Source organism: Folsomia candida, unplaced genomic scaffold, assembly GCF_002217175.1.
Source record: "Folsomia candida strain VU population unplaced genomic scaffold, ASM221717v1 Fcan01_Sc005, whole genome shotgun sequence".
Taxonomy (NCBI): Eukaryota; Metazoa; Arthropoda; class Collembola; order Entomobryomorpha; family Isotomidae; genus Folsomia; species Folsomia candida.
This window is the reverse complement of record NW_019091197.1, coordinates 10737449-10760896: the sequence shown is the minus strand read 5'-3', so window position 1 is coordinate 10760896 and position 23448 is coordinate 10737449. Positions and strand designations below refer to the sequence as shown.

Here is a 23448-nt window from a genome sequence, read left to right as displayed (position 1 = left end):
TGAGTTGAAGATTTTTTATCATTTAGAAGGTCTGTTTCGCAATGATTTTTCAGGTGCAAAAATTAGTTTGAATTACATGAGAAGTTCATAATTTTCAGATTCTAGATTTAAACAGAAACATAATTCAGATGGTTTGTTTAATTTTGCGAGACAGATGTTGCGTGCAAATCTTACTAATCGTACTTAAGTTAATCGTTGATTAACTTAACTGAAAATTATGCGAAAATCAATCACAGAAATTTTTGGATTGAAATTGAACAGCATTTTAGATCTTTTACCGCATGCATTGCAAATTGATGTAGGCAAATTTTAAAACTGTATAATTTACTCGCCAATTCGCTAACTTTTGCATTTGTTTCCTTCTTTTAAATTTGTGTATAAACATATCTAGCACACCAAATTGACAAAATTTCTGCCCAAAATAGGATTTGAGCACTGAAAATAATGTGGTGACAAACATTGTGACCAGTGGGGTAATATTGTTCGAGTTAATAAATTCCGTCAGAATTCTCAACTTATTCCATACCTTATGCAGTTTATCTTGGTTAAAAGGATTCCAATTTTGCCGATGATGTCGTAGAAAATTTCAATTTCCAAAAACTGACGTCTCCTTCTAATCTGCCCGTACAAATTGTAAATGTCTGAAGCATCGCTTTTTAAAGTACAAAAATATATTTTAGACTGCAATCGGTAACATTTTTTTCCATGTTTTGCCAGAATTATTTTACTAGATAATAGAATCGTTGCAGGTATGAGAATATCAGATGTATAAGCCAATTTCATCAGTGCACAATTAAGATAGTTACTCCAATGGCAATTGAACAACCGCAAATTATTAGAATGATAATGTTATGTGATTTCTTAATTTAAAAGTGCCATTTTGTTGGAGCCAATAGGTTTGCAAATGTCACGTCATTCGTATTAGGCTATGAATGTCATTCATGTCAGATTTACGCATGGATTTACAAAATCCAGCATTCAACAAGTTTTTCAGGAATTTGTAAATAGAAGTTATCCGCTGCATATTTTTAATGAAATTGAAAATGATAGAAAATAAATGAAATTCGTCACTCGGAAATCATAATGACTGTCACGTTTGTCTGTACAATGCAAAGGACTGTCTTTTCCGGAGGTAAAAATCACCTTTTTCTGGAAAATTTTTTCGATAAATTCTTTTCAAATTTCAAATTTCCATACACTTTGGGACAATGTAGATGACCATAAGAAGTTATACAAACATAGGATCATAAGATTTATTTGAAAATGTGTATACATTCCAATCTCCAAGATGCCTTGGATACAAATGAGTTCAGAATTTTGAGTCGAAGTGTCAGATTTAAATGCCAATTTCTTAATTTTCGTAGTTTTTTTAAACTGCTGGTTATTTTCAGATTGAAGGGTCTTCTAGTATTTTATTTAAACTTCGATTGGCAACCTTTTGGTATTCTTTTTCAAAAATCAAATGCATGGAAAATAGAATTCGAGCAGGCTAGAGATTATCAGATTTGTACGTCAATTTAATATGTTTAGGTTTTATTCCAAGCAATTGGTTGCATTTAGATTGGTCATCTTAATGAAATTTACCAATACAGATTGTGAACGTCAAAAGGAAAAATCAAATCTAAACCGTAATTATCAACAGATCCATAGTTTTTTTTAATTAAAATTAGTTAAATTGAATTCAAAATTCAAATTCATACCTTCTTAAATAGAATTTAAGAAAGTTTGAAAATTATCAGATTTGCACCTCTATTTGATAGTAATGTAAATGCGTTAAGATAATGAGTAATGTGAAAACGGCACTTTTTCATTGAAAAATTACATTTGAACAGCTGACCATTTTGACCATTTGTATACTTATGTTTTACTCCAATTAAATATTTTGGTATGGAGTAGAATTTATGAAGATTTGAGACTCAGATTCACAGTTTTTTCGTAATTGTAGAGTTTAGAAAGTAATGTTGGTCGGTGCACTTAAATTTCAATTTCAGAACACCAGAAAAAATGAAACTTTATGCAAAAATCAATGAGGAAATTGCAATTCAGACCAAACTTTATTGATTTTGAATATATGATAATGGGATAGAGGAGTTTAATATTGGGCGGTGGTGCAAACAATTGCGTCATCCTCATTCCCCTTAAAATATAAAATTAAATATGATTTAATAATTTAAAACTGTCATTTTGTCGAAGTTGATTTGATAATGTCATACTTAAACGTCATTTTCATAATTTGTAGATCTCATGTTAAAGTATTAATTGGTTTCAGATCATTAAAACCTTCTACCTTGACAAATAAAACTTTGAAATGTTCAAAATGGAATTTTTAAATTAAAACTATTCCTACAAATTCATCGTGTTTAAAAAATGGGTAATTGACGCTGCAATAATAAGTAATTTTTACACTTTAGTAACCGGTCACATTCCTGCTCATTTTCACTCATAATAATCAATTCAGAACGTGAATGAAAATGAAATTGATTTCATTTAAAAGCGAATCAATTAAATATACTTTCATTTCATAACTATGAGACTGAATAAAAATTTTCAGTCCTTACATTTCTTCCACGTTACTACATGGGGGGAAATAAGAATGTCGAGAAATCAAATGCTAATGATGGAAACTGTACGAAACTGAATGAGAATCGTTATTCCGAAATCAGAATGACGTATGTATGTCACCCCGCAAATTTGTATTGAATAATCATTTTCAGCTACAATTTAATTTCATACAGTTTCCGTAAATAATAAAAATATCAAATGCATAAATCCACGTTTACTGATTACTTATAATTTTCAACTTACAAAAAATTCTTGAAATATAAGAAAAATGTCCAACGTCTTAAAATTTTTACACAATTCCGTCTTCTTACCTGAACTAATAAGACGTACCGTATAAATAAATAATAATTAGACAAAAGTTCGACTGAATACAAAACACGTGAATAAATAATAGTCGCTAAACTCGGTCGAAATTATCAGGATTCACAACTAATAATTATCTTGATCCGTTGAATTTTTTCATAAAGTTTGAAAGTATACGAAATCGTCCTGTTCACTTTCAGTCATAATCATACCTGTTCAAAAACGAAAATTTCATTACATAATCAGTCATTCCGATCTCCGAATGGCGATTTTCATTCACTTTCATTCAGTTTCTATGATTTTCACGTTCATTTCATTTCATTCCGTGTCATTCTTTCCTTGCCCCATGCGTTAAGCATAGGGTGAAAAAAATGATAATTTTCAGTTACTGTCATACTTCTGAAATGTGAGAAAATTTCATTCACTTTCATTTACATTTCAAGTAATTTCACTTTCACTCACTATCATTCACTCTCAAAATCGATATTATGACTGAAAGTTAACAGGTATACATGACTACAACACAGTTCAACTCATTATTACCAGCCTGGTGGAGTCAGGAAATTGTATGTTTCTAGAAAAATCGAAATTTCAAAATTTGATATTGATAAATACATACGCAGTTGACAGAATTATTTAAATTTTGTATTTCTACACAACTAAATATGTACCAAATATTCTACGTGACGTAATAAGAAGTTATCCGTTTTAATTCAAATTCATATTATATGATCTTATTGAGGAGGAACTGACCTTTAATGAGTTTCCAATGTAAATTAAACCAAATAGTGATGCAAGATCTGTCCATGGGTTATTCATTGTAGGGAAATTTGCATAAATCTGATACGTAGATTTTTTAAATTTAAATATTAACAATGTTTAAAAACACGTTAGTGATACATATACGTATCGAATTTAAGTTTAAGAATGAATAAAATTAACTTATTTAGATACTTCTCGCCTCCGTGCTCAAGCATGTTATGTAACATTCAAAATGCCATTTTTTTAGTAACCCCAAACAAGTTGTGGATGTTTAACTATTTAGCATTAGTCTTCACATGCGCCATCACTGCCGCTATAATTCCTCCATATCCCATGGCGGAGAATACTTCCCAAACTTTGCTGACATCCTTGGGATCTATTTTTCCGGCCAAGTCTCGTTTTTCAAATATTCCCGCCATCTTTTGCACAAGGGCGTTTCCATCAAAATCCTTTATCATTTGCAAGCCCTTCTCCTTGAGCTCGGTTCCAATGCACTTTCCGGCATCCTTGATTGCATTCCAGTCTGTGAGTAAAATGTAAAATTTGGTTGAACTATGATTATGCATGGTTTCGGGTATAGCGTTCTTACTTCCTCCAAGCAGCTTCCAGGAGCAGTATCCCACAGCTCCAACCAGAACCGTGGCTCCTAAAATGGCAAAAAACTTTTCCCATGGCGACATATCTGCATGAGGCAAAACAAGACTTTTTTAAAACGGGATGGATAACAGGTTATGGTCTGTGTAAAAAGAACAGGGTTTTATTCCCAATAGGTTTAAGGCCGACTTTTATTAATATTTGTGACAGAGGACAAATTATGTTAAGGCTGTTGCAATTGTAAAAATGAATAACAAATTGGTGATATAATTATGAGACTGTAAATAGTAAACATTAAAAGGCCGGCTACTTCACGTGTACAAAAATGTCATAATAAAACGTTCCAACTTTAATACACCTATTTACCATAGTGAAGTATAGTTCAACTTGTTGATATCCGACCACCACATTCCCTCGCACGCGACATAGTATATCGTAGTTACTGATAAGCCTAAACATTCAAATTTCGGCTCATTTTGTAGACAATTTAATGTACTTTAATGCAGGGTTCGGAAAAACCCCGGGATTTACTTCCAAAACCACTACCCACGGGGTTTTATTAGTAAAACCCCATGTTATTTGGGGTTTTACTGGGTTTTACTGGGTTTTACTCAATGACTTGGGGTAAAATAACAAAATGAGAAGTTTGCATTTTATTGTGAAATAATGAACAAATAGATGAAATACAACTTTAAAAATTGTTTTACTTGACTTACTTCACTAAATTTTCAGTAAAACCCAGTAAAACCCGAGTAAAACCCAGTAAAACCCAAAAACCCCAACCCAGTAAAACCCGGGGTATGAATACCCTGCTTTAATGTAACATTAAGTCTGGTTTAATGAAAAAAAAATATTTTGAGGGGAACTTACTAAATACGACAGCCCGACAAAAATGCCCCAGAAAAAGTATCCGACCACTTCCACGAATTTTTATTTAAGCCATTTTGTTGAGATAAGTTCTGTTTCAATTTACTTACTGAACATTTTTCTTATTGTTTCAATATTTTATTTGCAGAAAAATATGATGGGGAAAAAGAAAGCGGAAGTTCCGATTGCTGTCCGGGACTTAATTATTCAAAGATGGATAGGGGACGAAAACTGTAAAATGTCGGACAGACAGGTTTCTGCAAATTTAAAAATTCCGAAGACTACTGTCCACGACACTATCCAAAGGTTAAAAACAACCGGATATGTTGAGAACAGGAAAGGTAGAGAACCTAAACCAATTCTAACTAAGGGAGAAAAAGGACGGGTGGTGCGACTTGTCAAGGTCAACCCTTTATACAGCGCCCCAATTATCGGTTGTGGTGAAAAACACAATGGGAAAGAAAGTCGGACCACACACGATCAGAAAGATTTTGAATAAAAATGAATTCCACGCCCGAACACCCCTGAAGAAGCCTTACATCAGTATGAAGAATCAATGCAAACGATTACAATATGCTCTCAACTACGTTTCGAAGATTTTATCCTTCTGGGATTCAATAATTTGGTCCGACGAAACTAAGGTTAACCTATTTGGTTCAGACGGACACAAGAAGGTGTGGAGGAAGAAGGGAGAAGCACTCAAAACAAAAAATCTTCTCCCTACCGTAAAACATGCAGGAGGGTCAGTTGTGGTGTGGGCTTGCTTTGGTGCCAAATGGGTTTGAAATTCGGAATTTATGGACGGAATTATGAAGGGCAACTCATATCGAGATATTCTCATCCGAAACTTGTTGGAATCTTTGAAATAGGACGTCGATTTATTATTCCAGCAAGATTCGGATCACAAGTATACATCAAAGGCTGCGTCAGAGTTTTTTTTAAAGAAAATAAGATTAAGAAGCTAGAATGTGTTTCTCTGTCCCCGATAGAACATCTCTATGATTTCATCAAGAGAGAAATCAGAAAAACCCCAGTTTCCAACAAACAGGAAATAAGAAACCAAATTTTGGAGATTTGGAACAATATTGACCAGGAAATGCCTCAAAACTTTGTACATTCAATGCCAAGGCGACTGTAGGCTGTAATTGCTAATAGAGGAGACCTGACCAAGTATTAAACAAGTTATGCATAACTTTGTTATTTTGTAGTTAAAAAATGTAGAAATAAAACTGCCTGGTCGGATATATACCGGCAGCATAAACTTTAAGGATAAAACCTGCAAAAGGGAGATAAACCATTGCGTCAAATTTGAACGTGTTCGATGAAGAAGATTGAAATTTGAGTATATTTTATGCATGTTGAGTACATTTAACTCAAATTTATTTATAGTGTTTTCTGTAGATAAATTTAACTTCGTCCTTACTAAATTTCCCTTCGTCGGTGTCTGGGGCGTCACTTTGGGGAATAGAGAGAAATAGAATTAATTTCATGCATTACAAAATTCTGCAATGGGCGCAAATATGTGCATGTTGTTTATTTTTATAAAATTCTAGGTATGTATTGATATAAAAATAATTACTGGATTTCAAATCCCAGCGTGAAAGTAGTATCAAGTAACTTTTGTGGAACAGTGTAACTTTCTATGATGAGGCAGACAAGGCATGCCACAAAGGAGAGCAGGTATTTCCCCATTCTTCAAGTACGCAAGTGTGGAATTGAAGTGAAATATAAAAGCAGAGAGAATTCGTCCCATAAGTTTTTATATGCTTCGTATCCTGTCGAAGCTTGTCATTGTTAAATAGAAACAATACAACATAAAATATTTGCTTTCTGAAATATTGCGTTTGTGATAATTGAAATATCAAACGGATAATATAAAGTATTTGATATTTAAATTTTTAAATCTTGTCAATTTTTATGCTGTATGAATTAAAATTAAACTCAAAAATTTAATAAGGCATTCAAACAGCGTGGAAAATTTGTTAAACTAGGATTGTATCATTCAACATTGCTAAAATTAATTGTGTATGTTGAATCCGCGGGTTAGTTTAATATAGTTAGTTGATATGGGTTCATCATATAAGTACGTAAAGTATAAAGTAAATTTTAGTTGTAGTTCTAGCTCAAGGGTTAGAGCGCCTGACTTATAGCAGGAGGTCGTGGGTTCGAATCCCAGCAGGGCGTAAACTTTTGCAAGACTTAGACTTTCACTATTAAGTTAGGAATATTGTAAGTTAGTTTGATTGTGGGTTGTGTTTAGTTTAAACAAGTTTAAACCGACCGTGTACAGGTCCACCCCTACTGTTTGAATATGTTTACGGTTTAAACAAGTTTAAACAGAACACAACAGACTGTGTACGGGCCCACCCTGACTGTTTGAACTAGTTTTTTGTTTTGTTGTGTTTGGTTTCGTTTTGTTGCAATAGAGTGTAGTGACAGTTTTGAGTCTGTTTTGTGTTTAAACAAGTTTAAACACAATACAACAGAATGGGGAGAGCTCTTCCCTGACAGTTTGAGTATGTTTGTTGTTTAAACAAGTTTAAACACAACAGAACAGGGTCGTCCCTAGTGTTAAGAATAATTGTATGTAAGTTTCTAGTAGTTAAACATAGTAAGTAGGCTCGCACCAGAGAGCCCCAGAAGCGCACTAGAGCGCACCAAAATTGTAGTCCCGGAGTCAGTAAGCAATGTTAATTATCGTTTAAGATCACTCGTTATATCTATTTAGATCATATTGTATACCCTTTTTGGATCATTTCTAATGCTTGTATATTGTTTGTTGGGGTGTCAAAGTAAAGTAAATAAAGTTGTTCACACCCGTATTTAAACTTGCATCTAGAAGTTGATTAATAAGGTAAACTCCAATTCTTCACACCTCGAAGCGTTTATAGCGTGTTACGGGTTCGACGGTTAGTTGCACCGACTGAGCACAACAGTGTACACTATGAAAAATAAATGCGTCGCTGGTGACTGACAAAAAATCATGTAAATCATATTTCGAAAACCGCGTGTAATTTTCAAACAATTTTTTATAAAGATGGTTCTTAATTGATTAATGTTCAGCCACCCTACCTGAACAGATATAAATAAATTTGCAGAAGAAAAACAAATTGTTTTCCATATGCATTTAGGTGCATAATAACGTAATCTTGTCCATGAAACCAATTTAGTTGGAAAACATTTATGAGTTGAGCTGGGCAACATTACTGATGCTTGTTGAAAAACTCAACAGAATTTTATTTTTAGAAGTATGGTTACAAAACCATCTACGTAAGTACAATAAATAATTCGTAGAAGAACAAGTCGTCAATAATGAATTCGAATAAATATGCTAGACTTGGGACAAGCATATGTATGTATTAATGCTGAAGTGCTGTATTAATGGTTACGTATGCCAGGTTTATACTTCACTTTTCACTTAGAGTGAAGCCTATCCTCCAATGCTAATAGTTACCATAGAGAGATAGGGTTCACTCTAAGTGAAAAGTGAAGTATATACCTGGCAGTACTGGTTACGTGTATATGAATATTTAAATTTTTTCTGAAGCAAATTATGTAAATATGTAAAGTATGCAAATTTCGTACTTTCGTAACATAATTTAATGTCGCTTATCCTAGTTTACACATTATACATACTCCGAATTTTGTAGGCATGTCTACTCATTTGCATAAATCTCACTATACCCATATTCGGCGATACGGGATTTCCCTGTTTAGTAAACACTATGTCTCCCACGAATGCGTCAAAATATGCAAATGAGGAGAGACGCCGGAAAAATTTGAAAGTGTGTAGATATACACTTACACACATACATATATGCATATGTAGCTTATGATACGAAAATTGAGTCGATTATGACTGGTATGTTGGATGCGCCTCAAATTCGTCACAACGAAAAGTTGGGATGTAAATCGAGTTACGGAAATCGCATAAAATTTTGTTCAAATATTTGGTGTGGAGTCATTCCACAGACAAATTCCATCATTTGTTGAAAAAACCTGAGTATGTTAAATAATAATATTGCAAAACTGCGATTTCCGAATAATTATTTGGCATTAAAGTCTATCTTGTTAATGTTTGAAATTTTTGGTAGCTCGTTCCACGAAACCTGTTTTTCTGAAATTTTACAAACATTAATCCAAATACGTAGCGTGTAAATACTAGAAAAATTAGCTTCGAATCATCTTACGTTCTGAATATATCCCAAACCAGTTTTTCCGAATTTGAATTTGATATAGTGTATGTTACAAGCAAATTACATTGTATTTATAAACGACGTTTATATGAAAACTGCAGGCATCAATGATCACTATGGTATGTGCGTTAAAAGAAGTCCCAGTTCGCTATAAGAAACACATGCAAAGTTAAAACTTGTTTAAAAAAGCATGCCATACGTGTACATACTTATGGAATTAGAAAAAAACTCTAAGATACTTATGCGAACAAAAATAAGCACTTGAAAAGACGAATAAAACTACCTGTAATTCATTCAGTTATGTAAGCTCATTAGGAAAAGTTTAGCACGGAATTGTATACATGCAATATAGGGCAAAACTAATAGGATACTAATACTTGTACGTAACAATAACGTACTTTAAATTCTGAATTGTTAAATATAACAAAGTAAACAAAATAAATATATTAGTACATACGAATAACGACATTCAGAGTTGGCCCTCCTTATTGAATGCATACACATTCAAGTTTAATACGAGTGGAATTGCATACTACAAATATAAGTAAACCAACTGTACTCTGTACTACGCCTCACGAGCATAATTTAATTTTATGAAACTCAGTTGCACTTTTGTATGAAAATTTCGTACATATTGCACTTTTCTTGTTTAAGCTTTTATTCCCAAAATGCCTACCAATTCAAATTTAATATTAGAAATTAAAATTTTTGCTGCAGTTTTTTCAAACTTTCAATTACCCTACATCTTCAGTCAACACGCAATCCAACTGCCGTCTAGTTTTGACGGATGCACATTTTCAATTTTGAGTGATTTTAAGAAAGATCTCCGCCCGTTCCTGTCATTCGTTCAGCCGCAGGTTGACCATCCATCCATTGGACAGCCACCCATCGGACAGGCGGTATTAATAGATCACGTATTCGGTGCAAGCAACACGCCGAAATACAGCGCAGTTCGTGGGTTGCGAAATTCCCCATCAAAACATAATTCATGCACCGCCCTTGTCCTTTACACTCAATGGGCTTTCAAACCAATCCGTTTTACCATGGCGTACATCATGCTTGTCGGCTCCCGCAAAATGGCATCGCCGGGATTTGTCCTGCTTCAATATGACGAGTATAACAGGCTCCCCCCACTGAACGACATGTTCGTCAGGATGACGGCCACCTTCCTGATTTTTTCGTCTTCCCCAACTCTGGGTGACCACTGTTTCCTGCCGTGTCTAGCATGTGGGTCGGGCTCCGGAATGCAAGAACGAATTAACTTCCAGGACACAATGTCCTTAGCGGACATTTGGAAAAAATGGTTCCGAAAGAATAGGAACCTTCAAGGGAACCAGGTTAATATAGAAATGGATCCAAGTCATCAAGAAATTTGTTCCTCATTGAGCACCCACAACCTTGCACACCTTCAGCCCGACAACTGCGTTAAAATACTACTTGCACAGAAATTCAACTTCACTACCAACCCATTCTCCCCTGCTGTTTATGGAAACGTGATCAGCCACATTGTGGCTGGAAGGGAGTTAAACAAACTAATAGCGGGGGAAGGCTCTGGCTTTTTTGCGTGGATCGTTCAAGGGGTTAAGATTGAACCGTTTCGATTCGCTGTGGTTACAGACTTGAGTGAGATGGATCTGACCGCGGTATTCATGCCGTTTGATGGGATCACTTGGTTTCTAGCCGTCACAGTTTTATGCAGTGTCGCAACGTTACTGGGCGCATTTTCTAGGGGCAAAAATACAAAGGATATGTACTGGTTTTGGGCCACGTCGGCATTTTTGGAACAATCTGACTCCATCGAGCTGAATATTTTAGGGCAAAGGAATAAAATAGCTGTCTTATTTCCCCTCTGGCTGAGTTTGTCCTTCTTCTGTGGAGTGTTCTACAAGGGGGCGTTGTACTCGTATGTTACCACGTCCCCAATACCGATCGTACCCTTAACATTGAGGGAAATTGTGGGAGAAGGCCTTGCAATAGTGACCAGCACGAAACAAGAAATCGGAAGACTCACGGTATTCCCGCTGGTTGGAATAATGAATGATTTGCTACCAGAAAACCTGAGCATCTCGTCAAGTACCGATGAGTACTTGAGTATGCTTAGGATAATTAAAGGCAGATTTCAAATGTTATTAGGAGACGAGTCGGAACTGGCGAGAAACGTTTCGCTGGGGAAACCTGTGCGGGTGGGTGGTAACCGGAGTATCAGGATGCCGTCAAGATTCGTAATTTTAAACAATGCTGGAGATCTCGACTCGTTTATTGAGTCAATGAAGTACTTTTCTAAAACCTCGGTCGTCATAAAGAGCAGGGAGGAGACGTCGTTCGTGGCTAGAGTGCCGTGGATTGCGACCACCAATTTCTTTTATGACGTACTTTCCTACGGGTTGGGAGCCTTAGTTGAGTCCGGATTGTATGAAAGATGGAGGATTTTGGCAGATGCGGGCGCCCAGCTGGAGGCTTTGGATGGAATTAGTGATTATGAGCCGCCTGTCAACCATTTTGCGCGTTTGATGCTTGCTTCGAGGCGAGAAAAACCAGTGTGGGCAGAGGCGCAAGAGGTTAGCTTGCACGTGATGAAAATGCCTTTTGCGACTTGTGGGATTTTTCTGATTTTACCGGTGGTAGTTTTCATCTGGGAAATGGGAGTGTTTTCCAGGGAGGGGATTGTGAAATGAGGTTTTTGGTGGAACATGTACAAGTTTCGAGTAGGCATATTCCATGGTTTGGGAGGATAGAGTAGATTTTGGGTAACTGTTTTCATTGATTTCACGGTTTTTAAGATTTTTGAGATCAAAATTAACTTTATAATTATGTACGTGTGCACGATATTTATCTGTAACTGCAGAAAAGTATGTGAAACAATTCTACTAGTTCTACAGGATTAAAATATTTCAACAAACAGAAATCATTTCCTCTAAAATTTGATTGCACTTGAAGTTACTAAAAAGAGAGAGGCTCTTCTAAATATCTTATTTACCTCCAGCGCATGATGAACTATATTTGTGCGGAAGAAGAGTGAAGGCAAAGTCCACTTGTAACTCGATGGACTCCATCGTCACTCGCTCTTCGCAAAAGTCGTAACAACTTAACGAAAAGATAATTTTACCCAGAAATTCATTCAGTTCACCGCCAAAGTCATGCCTTATGCTCATTTTGGTATAGGTGTCGACCCCTAACCCGTTTCACACCTCGGTAGTATCCCTTGTAAGTGTTATTTTACCAAATATGAATGAAAGCCCAATGAAACCAGGGTAAAGCCCATTGGCTAGGGATGAACTCACAGATATTAAATTCTACCTCAGCATTTCAAATATGCATGTCCAGTAATTACATATATTTTATAGTATAGTTACTTATTTTTATTTATTTCATTGTTTATGACTGGTACCCACTCCAGAATTTTTTGGAGTCTTCACCTCATTTGTCTGTTACGACGCAATCACTTTGTCAAGATTGAGACACTATATCGCTGAAAATGAGATGTATGCCAAGAGTGAGGTGATTAGCCAAAAAGGAGGGGTGACTAGCCAACAAATGTGCCAAATGTGCAAAGGTGATAGTATTTTAAGTGTATTTCGGATAAGTTTTCTTCAAATCGTACATGTATTTCCACAATATTAAATAACACAATTTAACACAATTTAACACAATAAATATTTAATAACATACTCAAATCAATGGAATAAGCAATATTTAAACATGATGGTGCATCTCTCCATTATGTACTTGAAGCTGAGCGAATTTACATTTCTACGCGATTGTATCAACAAAATTGGTCATCATAATCTGATCGATCGACTTATCATGAAACTCGTCGAATTATTTTTGCCTTGCACACAAATATTGTAAAGACACTGATTTATCACTGGTAAATATTTATACATTCAGGTTGGATTTGATAATTTCCAGGAAATCCTCAACACGAAATCGCCGTTAAATAAATACGCCTTACATATTTACAATTTATGATAGGTGTATAGTCGACTTTCTGAAAAATAAGTCTGCAATCTATGCTAAACAAAGATGCTGAAATTTACAAAAATATATAAATATGCGAAGATACCACCACAGTTCACTGTTTGTACGAATTTGAGGGTATTTACTGGTCCGTTAAACTTATCAACGTTTACTTGTGTATTTGTAATACTTCCACAGCTCACTCTCCCCCCGAAACGGAAAGGCAAAACATTGAGATCCTTAGCTCGCAAAATTTTCAAGCAAATCTTCCACACATTTCCACACATTCCAAATCAGCCACACTTCAAACCCCACAATTTCATATATACAATTTCTATATAATTCACAGCATTTTAACAAAAACAAATAATTAGATTAGGAAAAAATCATGGCCCAAATAGTAGCAAGTGGATTAATCTCGTTAGGAGCTTTGTTGGTAGAAGTAGGAGCTTTTGTTGCAGTAAGTTACATACGAAGAGATATAAATAAATATTGCATTCCTTTGCATAATATAAAAGAGTTTTGCATGCAATGTTGTGCGTCCTTCACGTCGCCCCATGTAGTCGGTCAGGTAAGCAGTTTGACGCACTTCATCTGGTAGTGAGGCAGATCGGAACTCTGCAGCGAGGACTCGACCAGTGCATAAGTCGAGATTTCGGGCAAAATAAGTAATAAGTCGGAGTCCGACCAGAAATAAGTAGTAGTAAGAAAGTACATACATATTCTCCGGCCACGCCGCGTTGGCAGTTCTGACGTCATTTTGCCCCTCTTACTAGGTACGTATGATTGCAGTGTAGTGCCACCACCACCATTTAAGAATTAAATCAATTCTTCGGATCTGAAAGTAGCATCTTGGCGTGCAAGTTTTACACTCATTATTTTAAATAGAAGCAAATTCTTCAATATTAAATTTTGGTTGATTCCTAACTTTTTAACTGAATATTCCAATTTATGTGACTACATTTTTTGCGTTCGAATGAAAAACAAAACATAATTAATTGCAGAATTTTATACGATTTAAATAACGAAGGTAAAACTTGAACGCCAAAATCCAATATTCCGATCTGAAGAATTGAGTTAATTATTGACTGACATGACACAAGGGTGTTGCTTAATGTATGTAACTTGGCCAGAGGCGATTTTAGGGAAATGCAGTGAAAATACAAAGTGTGACTCGAGTTTTGACTCTCAGAATGAATCTTATTAGCCGGGAGGATTACAGTAATGGTTGAATGGGGGAGAAAGATGGATCATATATATTCCGCAGTGTTATGTGCATGTGGAGGATGCAGCAGCCTGTGTTCAATCCGAACATTAAATTATTGAGTGGTGGTGGTGGTACTACACTCAAATTATACGTATATGATGGGAGGAGCCAAATGACGTCAGAACTGCCAACGCGACGTTGCCCAAGAATACATATGTACGAGAAGGAGAAAAGTGGTGAATAAAAGCTGACATTGCATTGTTAATTTGTGAGTGCGGTGTCGCATTATTTCACACGTAGTACCCCCTTCAAAACCAGGAGAGCTATCTGCTATCAAGTGGGGAGTGGATACTCCAAAATATCCACTAAAGTAAATTATCTTCGTAAATTTAAGGTGGAACATTTTCTAAGAAATCGAAGGACCCGTTACTCACATTCATCCCAGAATTATGAGTCTCGAGAAAGTAAAATTTCCGTAAGTCTGTTCTTATCTCCAAATTCGATATTTTTGAATTTATATCATATTAAAGAACTTGGAGAAACAACGAGACGACTTAACCCGGCGGATGGAAGCGATTGATGAGAACATTGAAACAATAAGAGCTCGATTGGGAACAGAAAAAGGGTTAGTTTCTAGATTATCTGTTATTCAAAAATAATCAAATTTGCATATTAATTGCTTGATAGTATCTTCTACTAATTTTCAAATTTTCCAACAGGAATGACAAACTTGAGGACAAAATCTATCGGGAAGAAGCCAAGTCTCAAAATATCGCTGATAAAATAGTTACTTTGGACGAGACAATAACTAAGATGCAGATTGAAGTTGCAAATCAAGTAAAGGAAAACGTTTCAATGTTGAGGGTTTGAAGTGGATGTCAAACTTGGCCTGTCACGATTAGATAAATAAGTTTACTAAAGACAAACAGTTGCATGTTAGTGTTTACGAAAATGGTATTGGGGTTATTTATTTATTGGTCACTTCCTTATTGTGTGTAAACAAATGCGCGTAGAAGAGAGTAGGTCATATCGCTTATCAATGCATCAAGGGCCAGCACGTTGCTATTCACTTAAACAGATAACGTTCTATCATTTGATCAGGTACGACGCAGATATTTTCAACATTAAATTCGTGCGAAAGGTATGACTTCTTTTTTGCTAAGTGGAGATCACAATGTTTTGAATGGTCTGGAATTTATCGATACTGGCATTTTAGTTTCGGGTAACAACAACAGATTAGAAAATATGTGTGCTTCCAAGTCCGATAGATTCATTGAAATCAGGGGATCCAACAATTCTTTACACCGGGTCCACTTGATTCCATTGAGAATTTAGGTATCATTTCATCGTGTCTGTCAGAAGGAAACATGTTTCAGAATATTTACGGATTAAATATTCCACGTGGAATCTCCTGCTGTGGAAGTAATAACAAGTTTAGTGAAATTCATCTCTCCAAATTGCCCGGCTTCAAAACGTCTTGTGACGTATATTTGGTTGGTTAGACGAGTTTATTTTGGGGTAAATCCAAATATAAGGAAAAAGTTCATAATTCATAATTTTTTCAAAAAAGGAGGTTTGCTACCTCGGCTACACCTGGATATACGGTCACTACGATGCTCCCGCTGAGGAGAAGGATATCCAAATTATGACGGCAAAATTAAACGCCACCCTGAAAAAAATCCATCACCTTTGCACAAACCCTTTTTACCCTGGCGACAGAATATTTCCCCCACGTGACTGGCCAATCATTGCGGAATGGATTTTACAAAGAATTCGACGCTCTCCAAGGAATCGGTGGACTCTACTATGCCACGACGCTGCTTTCCTTTGAAACCCTTGATAATGCAATTGAAATGGGAGAAGGGCTTGTCGAGAAATATTTTTATTAGGTGCATATGTACGTATTTATATTAATTATAAAATACACAGATTTTTTTTCATTTAAATGATATTTTTCTGAAATTTGCCACGTAAATATTTATTTAGCATCTTAAATTTAATATGTACTTACAAATAAAAATTACAACAAAGGGTTTACTTTGATTTTATGAGTTGTATCTTTCAAACTCCAAAAATATTGTTATAAAAAATAAGTATATATTTTTATGTACTTATATGACCAAGACTGCGAGAAAATTTACCTGTTAATCCGCCGACAATTATACGCCTGATGAGGTTTTAATCGTTGAAGGGGAAAAGTTGGACATATTATTTTCATTATTTCTATTAAGTTCTATTCCATGTGCGACGATAATGTGGGTTTAATTTCTATCTTGTGCGACAAAAGTGCATAAGGGATCACGAAGTTGCATAAGGTCTTGGAAATCTGAGGCGACACGATGGTCGCGACAAGAGGCAATTGCCTCTTGTATGAAAATTATGAAAACTTGTGTATGTACAATAAAAAATAATAAATGATGTACTGAATAACAATGTGGAGTACATATGTGACTCTACCGGGTTGGTAATAAAGATCATTACCGCTGAGTAACGAAATGGGAATGAAATACTTACTGGCAAGTATCGAATCAAAACGAAGGCAGTAACCAAATCATTACCACAGCGGTGTATAAGTATATGTGACGCTACCGGATTTTTAAGAGTGTAATTAATAAAAACAATTAAAAACAAAAATTGTCCTTAATAGTTGTATTGTATTTGAACTAAACACAACAACGACAGCATATGTACATACCAAGGCTAACTACATATATAAATATGTACATAAATATATATAATCCAGAGTACATTCATTTCAAGTTTTTGGTATCTATGTCCTTGTCAAATAATGTAATGAATGTACAATATTTATCCACCGCGACATAAACCCTTAATCTTACTGTCTTTGTTCATATTATTTAACTCTGCCACTTTTGATACCAGCTCCCACTACATTTCAATAAATACACATCGCCATCATTTTTGTCTTCCAAGCATTGATCCGTTTCTAAATGAATGACGCCGAGTGTTTTTGTGATTCTCCATTCCTGATGAGAATCTCCAAGGGGATTCTTCAATATATTACAACCAATGGCGACGACTTTGTTGTCTTTCGTGTCCAGACATTTCCCCGTCGCAACATTAACGATGGTTTTGTTGGTGGGGTGATGCTCCCAGTTTTGAGAATTTTCACCGGTACAATTGACCAGAGAAGTGTGTCCGTCCTGAATGCTGTCGAGACAGTTACGCGACTTAAGGTTAAGGAAGCGACGCCCTTCAGAGGCGGAAATTACCAAGGCGATTAGGACAAGGAGAAAGTTTCTCATTTTTTTTGTCTGAAATTCAAAGAATTTGTAACGTTATTAAATTTTAATTCAAATTTGACATGACTAAATTAAATGTCTATACTTTCGCAATGTACGAGTATTTGGATAGTTATCAGCAATTTCTATTTGTAAATATGTACATGAACTACCGCATAGTTAAGAATATGTGCAACCAACTATGCTTTTTAAATTAAAGATACAGCTGAATGAAGAATGTAAGTAAATTACCTGATTTTCTTCGTGACAAAATTTTGCGAGATTTCTATAAAGTCTATGTAATGTTTATCTATTGGTGCTTCAACTGAAATGATACAGAGATGGATGGGATTTGCAAAGATAGCAATTCTTCCGCAATCAATAGCTATTTACATATGTACCTCAACTAACCAGTAAACTATGCAAATCTTTGAGAATATCATGTTTCCATATTCGTTGTAATAACGTAATCCGTCACTACCAGTTAAAAGTGACGCAGGTTGATGTTACTTTACTTGTTTTGCACTATTGTCTTGTTTGTACATATACAGAAAGGATGATGATTAGGTAACGTATGTATGTATGTGCATACATGCATAAATACATACGTTTACTGTAAACGTATTTATGCATGTAAGTCAGAGTTGTGTAATCGATTACTTCAAGTAATCAATTACTAGTTAATTACACATTCTCGAGTAATTAGTAATGAGTAATTAAATTTAATTACACGTTTCCAAGTAATGAATAATGAGTAATTAAGCTTAATTACTTGTAGCATATGAAATGTAATGAGTAATTAGATTTTAATTACGATAGTAATTGTAATGTAAAAATTGTAATCGATTACATCTCAAGTAATCAATTACATACCATCCGAGCTGCCACCTTTCACACTCCATAAAAATTAGCTACTGAGCGGATTTCACGGATTTTGATGGCAGTTTTGTTAGACCTGCTCTTCGCACTCGTTGTTTACTTAGATCTCAACTTTTATATAAATTACAATTTATCGTTTGTTGTAAAAAATTCTCTTAAATGTAATTAAAATTGTAATTAGTAATCGATTACATTTGTAGGTAATTAGTAATGAAAAGTTAATTACAAAATTCTCAAGTAATTAAAATTGTAATTAAACTTGAATTACTTGACCCATTTAATGAGTAATGAGTAATTAGAATTTAATTACATGTGCAAGTAATTGGTAATTAGTAATTGAATTACATTTTCAAGTAATGAATACAACTCTGATGTAAGTTACATGCATGCATGCAGGTATGTATGTAACGTAAACAGGATTGCCTATGGTAAGGTGTGACTTTATGTACCTTCAGTGAGGAACAAGTCATGTCCTTATGTCTGTTTGTATACCATGCTGTGTCTATTTATGAAGATCAAATCCATACTGCTATTTACGATGCAATGGTTATAAAATTGCACATTTAGAATCAATGAATCCATTGTTAACGTACTTTGTGGTGGTTAATGTCACTTTGATAACTTTTATGAAAAATGTGGCATGAGATTGCATTACATATTTATTTTACTTAAAAAACTGCCAATTTTTAAATAATTTGAAATTTCATAAATTACTGTTTAGTAAATATGTAGATAGAATATGATGCGAACATGTCTACGTAGTTACGACTTATGTAAATATGTAAGTGGGCTACACAATGTTTTTTAAATAAGAGCGACACTTACATTTTCTACTGCATTTCTACATACGTATGTATTTTTATCTCCTCAAAATAAAGTCCTGAGACGTTTCTTTGACAATTTACCAATCTAGTAGTGGGAATTGATCATCATTATGTATGTGCACTCTTAAGAAAATTGTAATAAATAATTACCGAGTGGAGTACATATGTGACTCTACCGGGCTGGTAATAACAATCATTGCCGCTTAGTAATAGAATGGCAATGAAATCCTTACTGGCGTGTGTTGAATTAATACGTAGGCAGTAACCAATCATTACCAAATCTTTACCACAGCGGAGTACATATGTGACTCTACCGGATTTTTAAGAGTGTGTGCATTTACATACATATCTATATATGATGAATACCCCATTAGGAGAGACAGGATTTGCCATTCCTTCTCCATAATTTGAACCTATCTATTTACCTATTTAATTCTAAATGGTATGTACAAATTTTAACAACGTACGTATTATTTGCCGTACATATTTAGTTACACATTTATGCATTTATTTAGGTCAGTTGTGACGCGATTCTGAAAATCGTATATAAAACCGCTCATTGCTACTTCAACTTGCCATGCAAGGAAACCCTTACTGCAATCTATATCCGGCCAATAATCGCTGGTAGAAATCCTCTCCAGCCGACTTACATATGTCCCATCCTCTCGTACAAACTGGCCGTGAGGCCTGAGTCCCATAAATTAACGGCACCCAGTCATACCTGTTCACACTCACTCCAAGAAGGCGAAATGAAGAGAGAGTGAAGGAATAATTCACTCAATGAGTGAGTGGTGAGTGAAGAACTCGCTGCACCAAGTCGAAGTGAGTGAAGAGTGAGTGAATATTTCTTCACTCCTGCCGAATAAAGCATGAAGGACCAAGTTTTTCACTCCTTCACTTTTCGCTCCATGCTTAATACATGGGGCGAATGAATAAATTCATTCAATGAGTGGTGAATGTGCAGAAAATGAGTGAATAAAAGTGAGTGAGTCATTCAGAAAAATGGAGTGAATGAATTTTGAGTGAATGGCTCAACTCAAAACTCAGAGTGAGTGAATTTTGAGTGAGTAAATTTCTTTTGAACAGGTATGCACCCAGTGGAAAGTTTTCCGGAGAAATTGTGCAACATTTTCCGTGTGACATATAATTTCCTGCTTTCGGAATAAATGTCACACTGATCTGTTCAAGGTCATCGGGCGTTTCTTGATGTGCATAGCTCACTTACCTTACCCAAAAATATGATGGGTGGATCGTGCTTAGCTTCGATGTAGGCGAGGTAGTTGGTTAATTGAAGTTTTATGGGTTCTGCAATATTTCTGCAGTGGAATTTATGTAATATCGCGTAATATCGTCGTTGTTGGTGCAAAAGTTGTCTGCTCGTTTTTAACCTCACAGAATTTTGTGTACGGAATCAACGCATATTTTCTGTGTGTAAAATTCCGTGAGGCTGAAAACGAACTTTTGCACGAACAACGACGATATTCCATTGAATTGAGCAAGGTTTGTCAACCTTATTGTACACTTACAGCCGTATTCTGAATTACGAAAAAATCGCCACTCTCACTCACACTTTGCTGAGTGTGAGTGTCGATTCTCCACTCAACCCACTTGGTATTCCCAATGAAATTCAACCTCCACTCGTAAGAGTGGAGTTTTTGTGAGTGTGAGTGTCCAGCTGAGAGTGGAGTTTTCTGGTGTATATTTTTTATACTAGTTTTTAGCAGTTTAAATTCTTAAATATTCAAAATGTCACCATCGGATAAATCCGATACTGACCAAGAGTTTGAAACCCATGTACGTAGTAAACTCCCTCCAATTACACCACATGAAAAAGAAATTCTTCTTCAAGTAGTTTCCAAGCCTGAAATAAAGTCGATCGTGGAAAATAAGGAGATCAATCGTGTGTGGACAGCACAAAAAACTGAAGCATGGCAGAAAGTCAGTTTGGAGTTCTGCTCGCACTTGAACGTGACGCAAATGTCTGGTGACCAGCTTAAAAAAGCATGGGAAAATCTGAAGGGTAGAGCAAAGAAACAGGTAAACAGATTACCTTTTTATTTTAAGTTCCTAAATTTAAAAGTCAAGTTTCTTATCATTATATTATTATATCCAGGTTTCAAAGACGAAACGAAGTCATTATTTTTTCCGGTGGATAAAGGTTATCCCATATAAAATGCGGTGCAAGCTAGGATTAGATCTACTAGAGGACGAAATCGTTTATGTTAGCAATTTAATTAACTAAATCTCCATAAGATTGCTTTTCTTGTCATTATTTTAGCTTACCATAAATAGCTTTATGTTCTTCTCACAATGACAATTACCACCCGTGAAATTTCCACCAGACACCCTAGACATTGGAAAATAAGTAAATTCGAGACTGGTAAAAGTTATACTGGCATAAATTATATACTAGATTAACCTAGATTATTCATAACTAACCAGTTTAAAAAGATATTCCCTTCTCCTTATTCACGAGCCTAAAGTTCGCAGTATACATATATATCTACGCAAATATATTTTTCCTATCGAATAATTTGAAACAATTTCTTAAATACAGAAACTTCAAGATACTACCCAACATTAAAAACTGCAAAATGCGAATTGCACGAGTATCCCCGATGTTGACAGGATAAATGACAAATTGCAACTTCTGACACTTCGCAGAAAATTGACGATTACGCTAAGGAAGTGAAGAAGTTGCACTGGATAAGTACCATCAAAAAATCGGACATCCCTGTCAACTTGCATGACGCCAGCTCCTTCGATTTTTTTGGATTCGGTCAACACAAAAGACGACTCTTTCAAAGGAATTTTTGTAGCTTTGACGGGGTTTGGAAAACTATGATAACGGAATTGTCCAAAATTGATCAAAATTTAGCGACAAAAACGTTTAGTTCTTGGAAACGCCGACTTCGACTAATTGTGGAAAAGGATGGACGGCATATTAAAAATATCAAGCAAATTCATAAAAACTTCAGATAAGGTAATAAAATAATTATTGTGCTGGGACAAATAGGACGCCCATACCTCTGTATTATTTTAAAAAAGGGTCTTGTGAGGTGTCAAATTGACAGGATTTTAGCACTCCTTCGGAAGGAATAGGTCATTTTGACCTGCGAAGACCCCGTGACTGTGTCGAGGTCAAAGGTAAAGGGATATAAAGGACCCGCCCTGTTACCTTTCAGCAAGAATTTCCTCTCGTTTTAATACATCAACCATTCCATTCTCAATTTTATTCTAACAAAAAGGTGTGGTAGATGTTGGGCGATCGCAATAGGAAGGAACATGAAAATATTAATAACACATTAAAATAAATGATATATGTGTGTCATTTTGCTTGTGTCTAATTTCAACAAAAACATATCAAAACACTATTTACTTATGTATGTCACTTCCAACGTAAGCCATGCAAGGATGTGGGTCTAAAAATCCAAATAAATCAATAACAAAAAAACTAAATGCGTGCGTCTCATCTTCAGTTTAAATATGTCCGTGTAATGCGAAATAATTTATATATGGATATTTATTACTTTCTCGTATCTAGATGCAATTTTTCCTGATGCATACCTATAGCTTTTCATGTTTCCGTCACCAAATTTCATGTATGTAAATTTTAGGTTTTTCTAAATAATAGCTTACAACTCAATATATATACTTTTACCTACTCCGACGAGGCCACAATCTTTAAACTTTTGTTTTAAATCTATTTTAGAATCAATGTTAGCCTTTTGGTCAGCTTTGAACTAACGAACTATAGCATCATCACCATCCTCGATATCATCTCTGTTTAAACCATCCTCCTCGCTTTCATATCTCGACAACCGAACAAATCCTCGTTCACATTTGTACCGTATGTTTTCCACATAAACCAAGTTCTGTCCATCGATAAACACATCAATCAGATCAAACCAATTGATTAGATCCTCATCCTCGCCGAAAATGTCGATCAAGGTTTCCTTAAGTACTATCAGGTCCGTGAGATCATCAGTAATTGCGCTGCACACCGCATCCACGGCAACTTGAACGGATTCATTCTTAAAAGCCACGCGAAAAAC

At 35.3% G+C, this 23448-nt stretch overlaps 1 protein-coding gene across 2 annotated transcripts; it reads left to right on the top strand.

Moving 5' to 3' along the window:
* Positions 1–13359: 13359 nt before the first annotated feature.
* On the top strand, positions 13360–16638 carry LOC110850263. Of its 2 annotated transcripts, XR_004835033.1 has the most exons (5): positions 13360–13701; positions 14843–14923; positions 14979–15073; positions 15168–15941; positions 16019–16638. XR_004835033.1 is itself a non-coding variant. In XM_022097718.2 (4 exons), exons 1-4 carry the CDS (start codon positions 13630–13632, stop codon positions 15316–15318), a joined length of 399 nt encoding a protein of 132 aa, XP_021953410.1. In that variant the 5' UTR covers positions 13360–13629; the 3' UTR covers positions 15319–16638. The 2 variants fall into 2 exon arrangements, 1 of the variants encoding a protein (XP_021953410.1); XM_022097718.2 differs by having other exon boundaries at positions 15168–16638.
* Positions 16639–23448: the final 6810 nt, after the last annotated feature.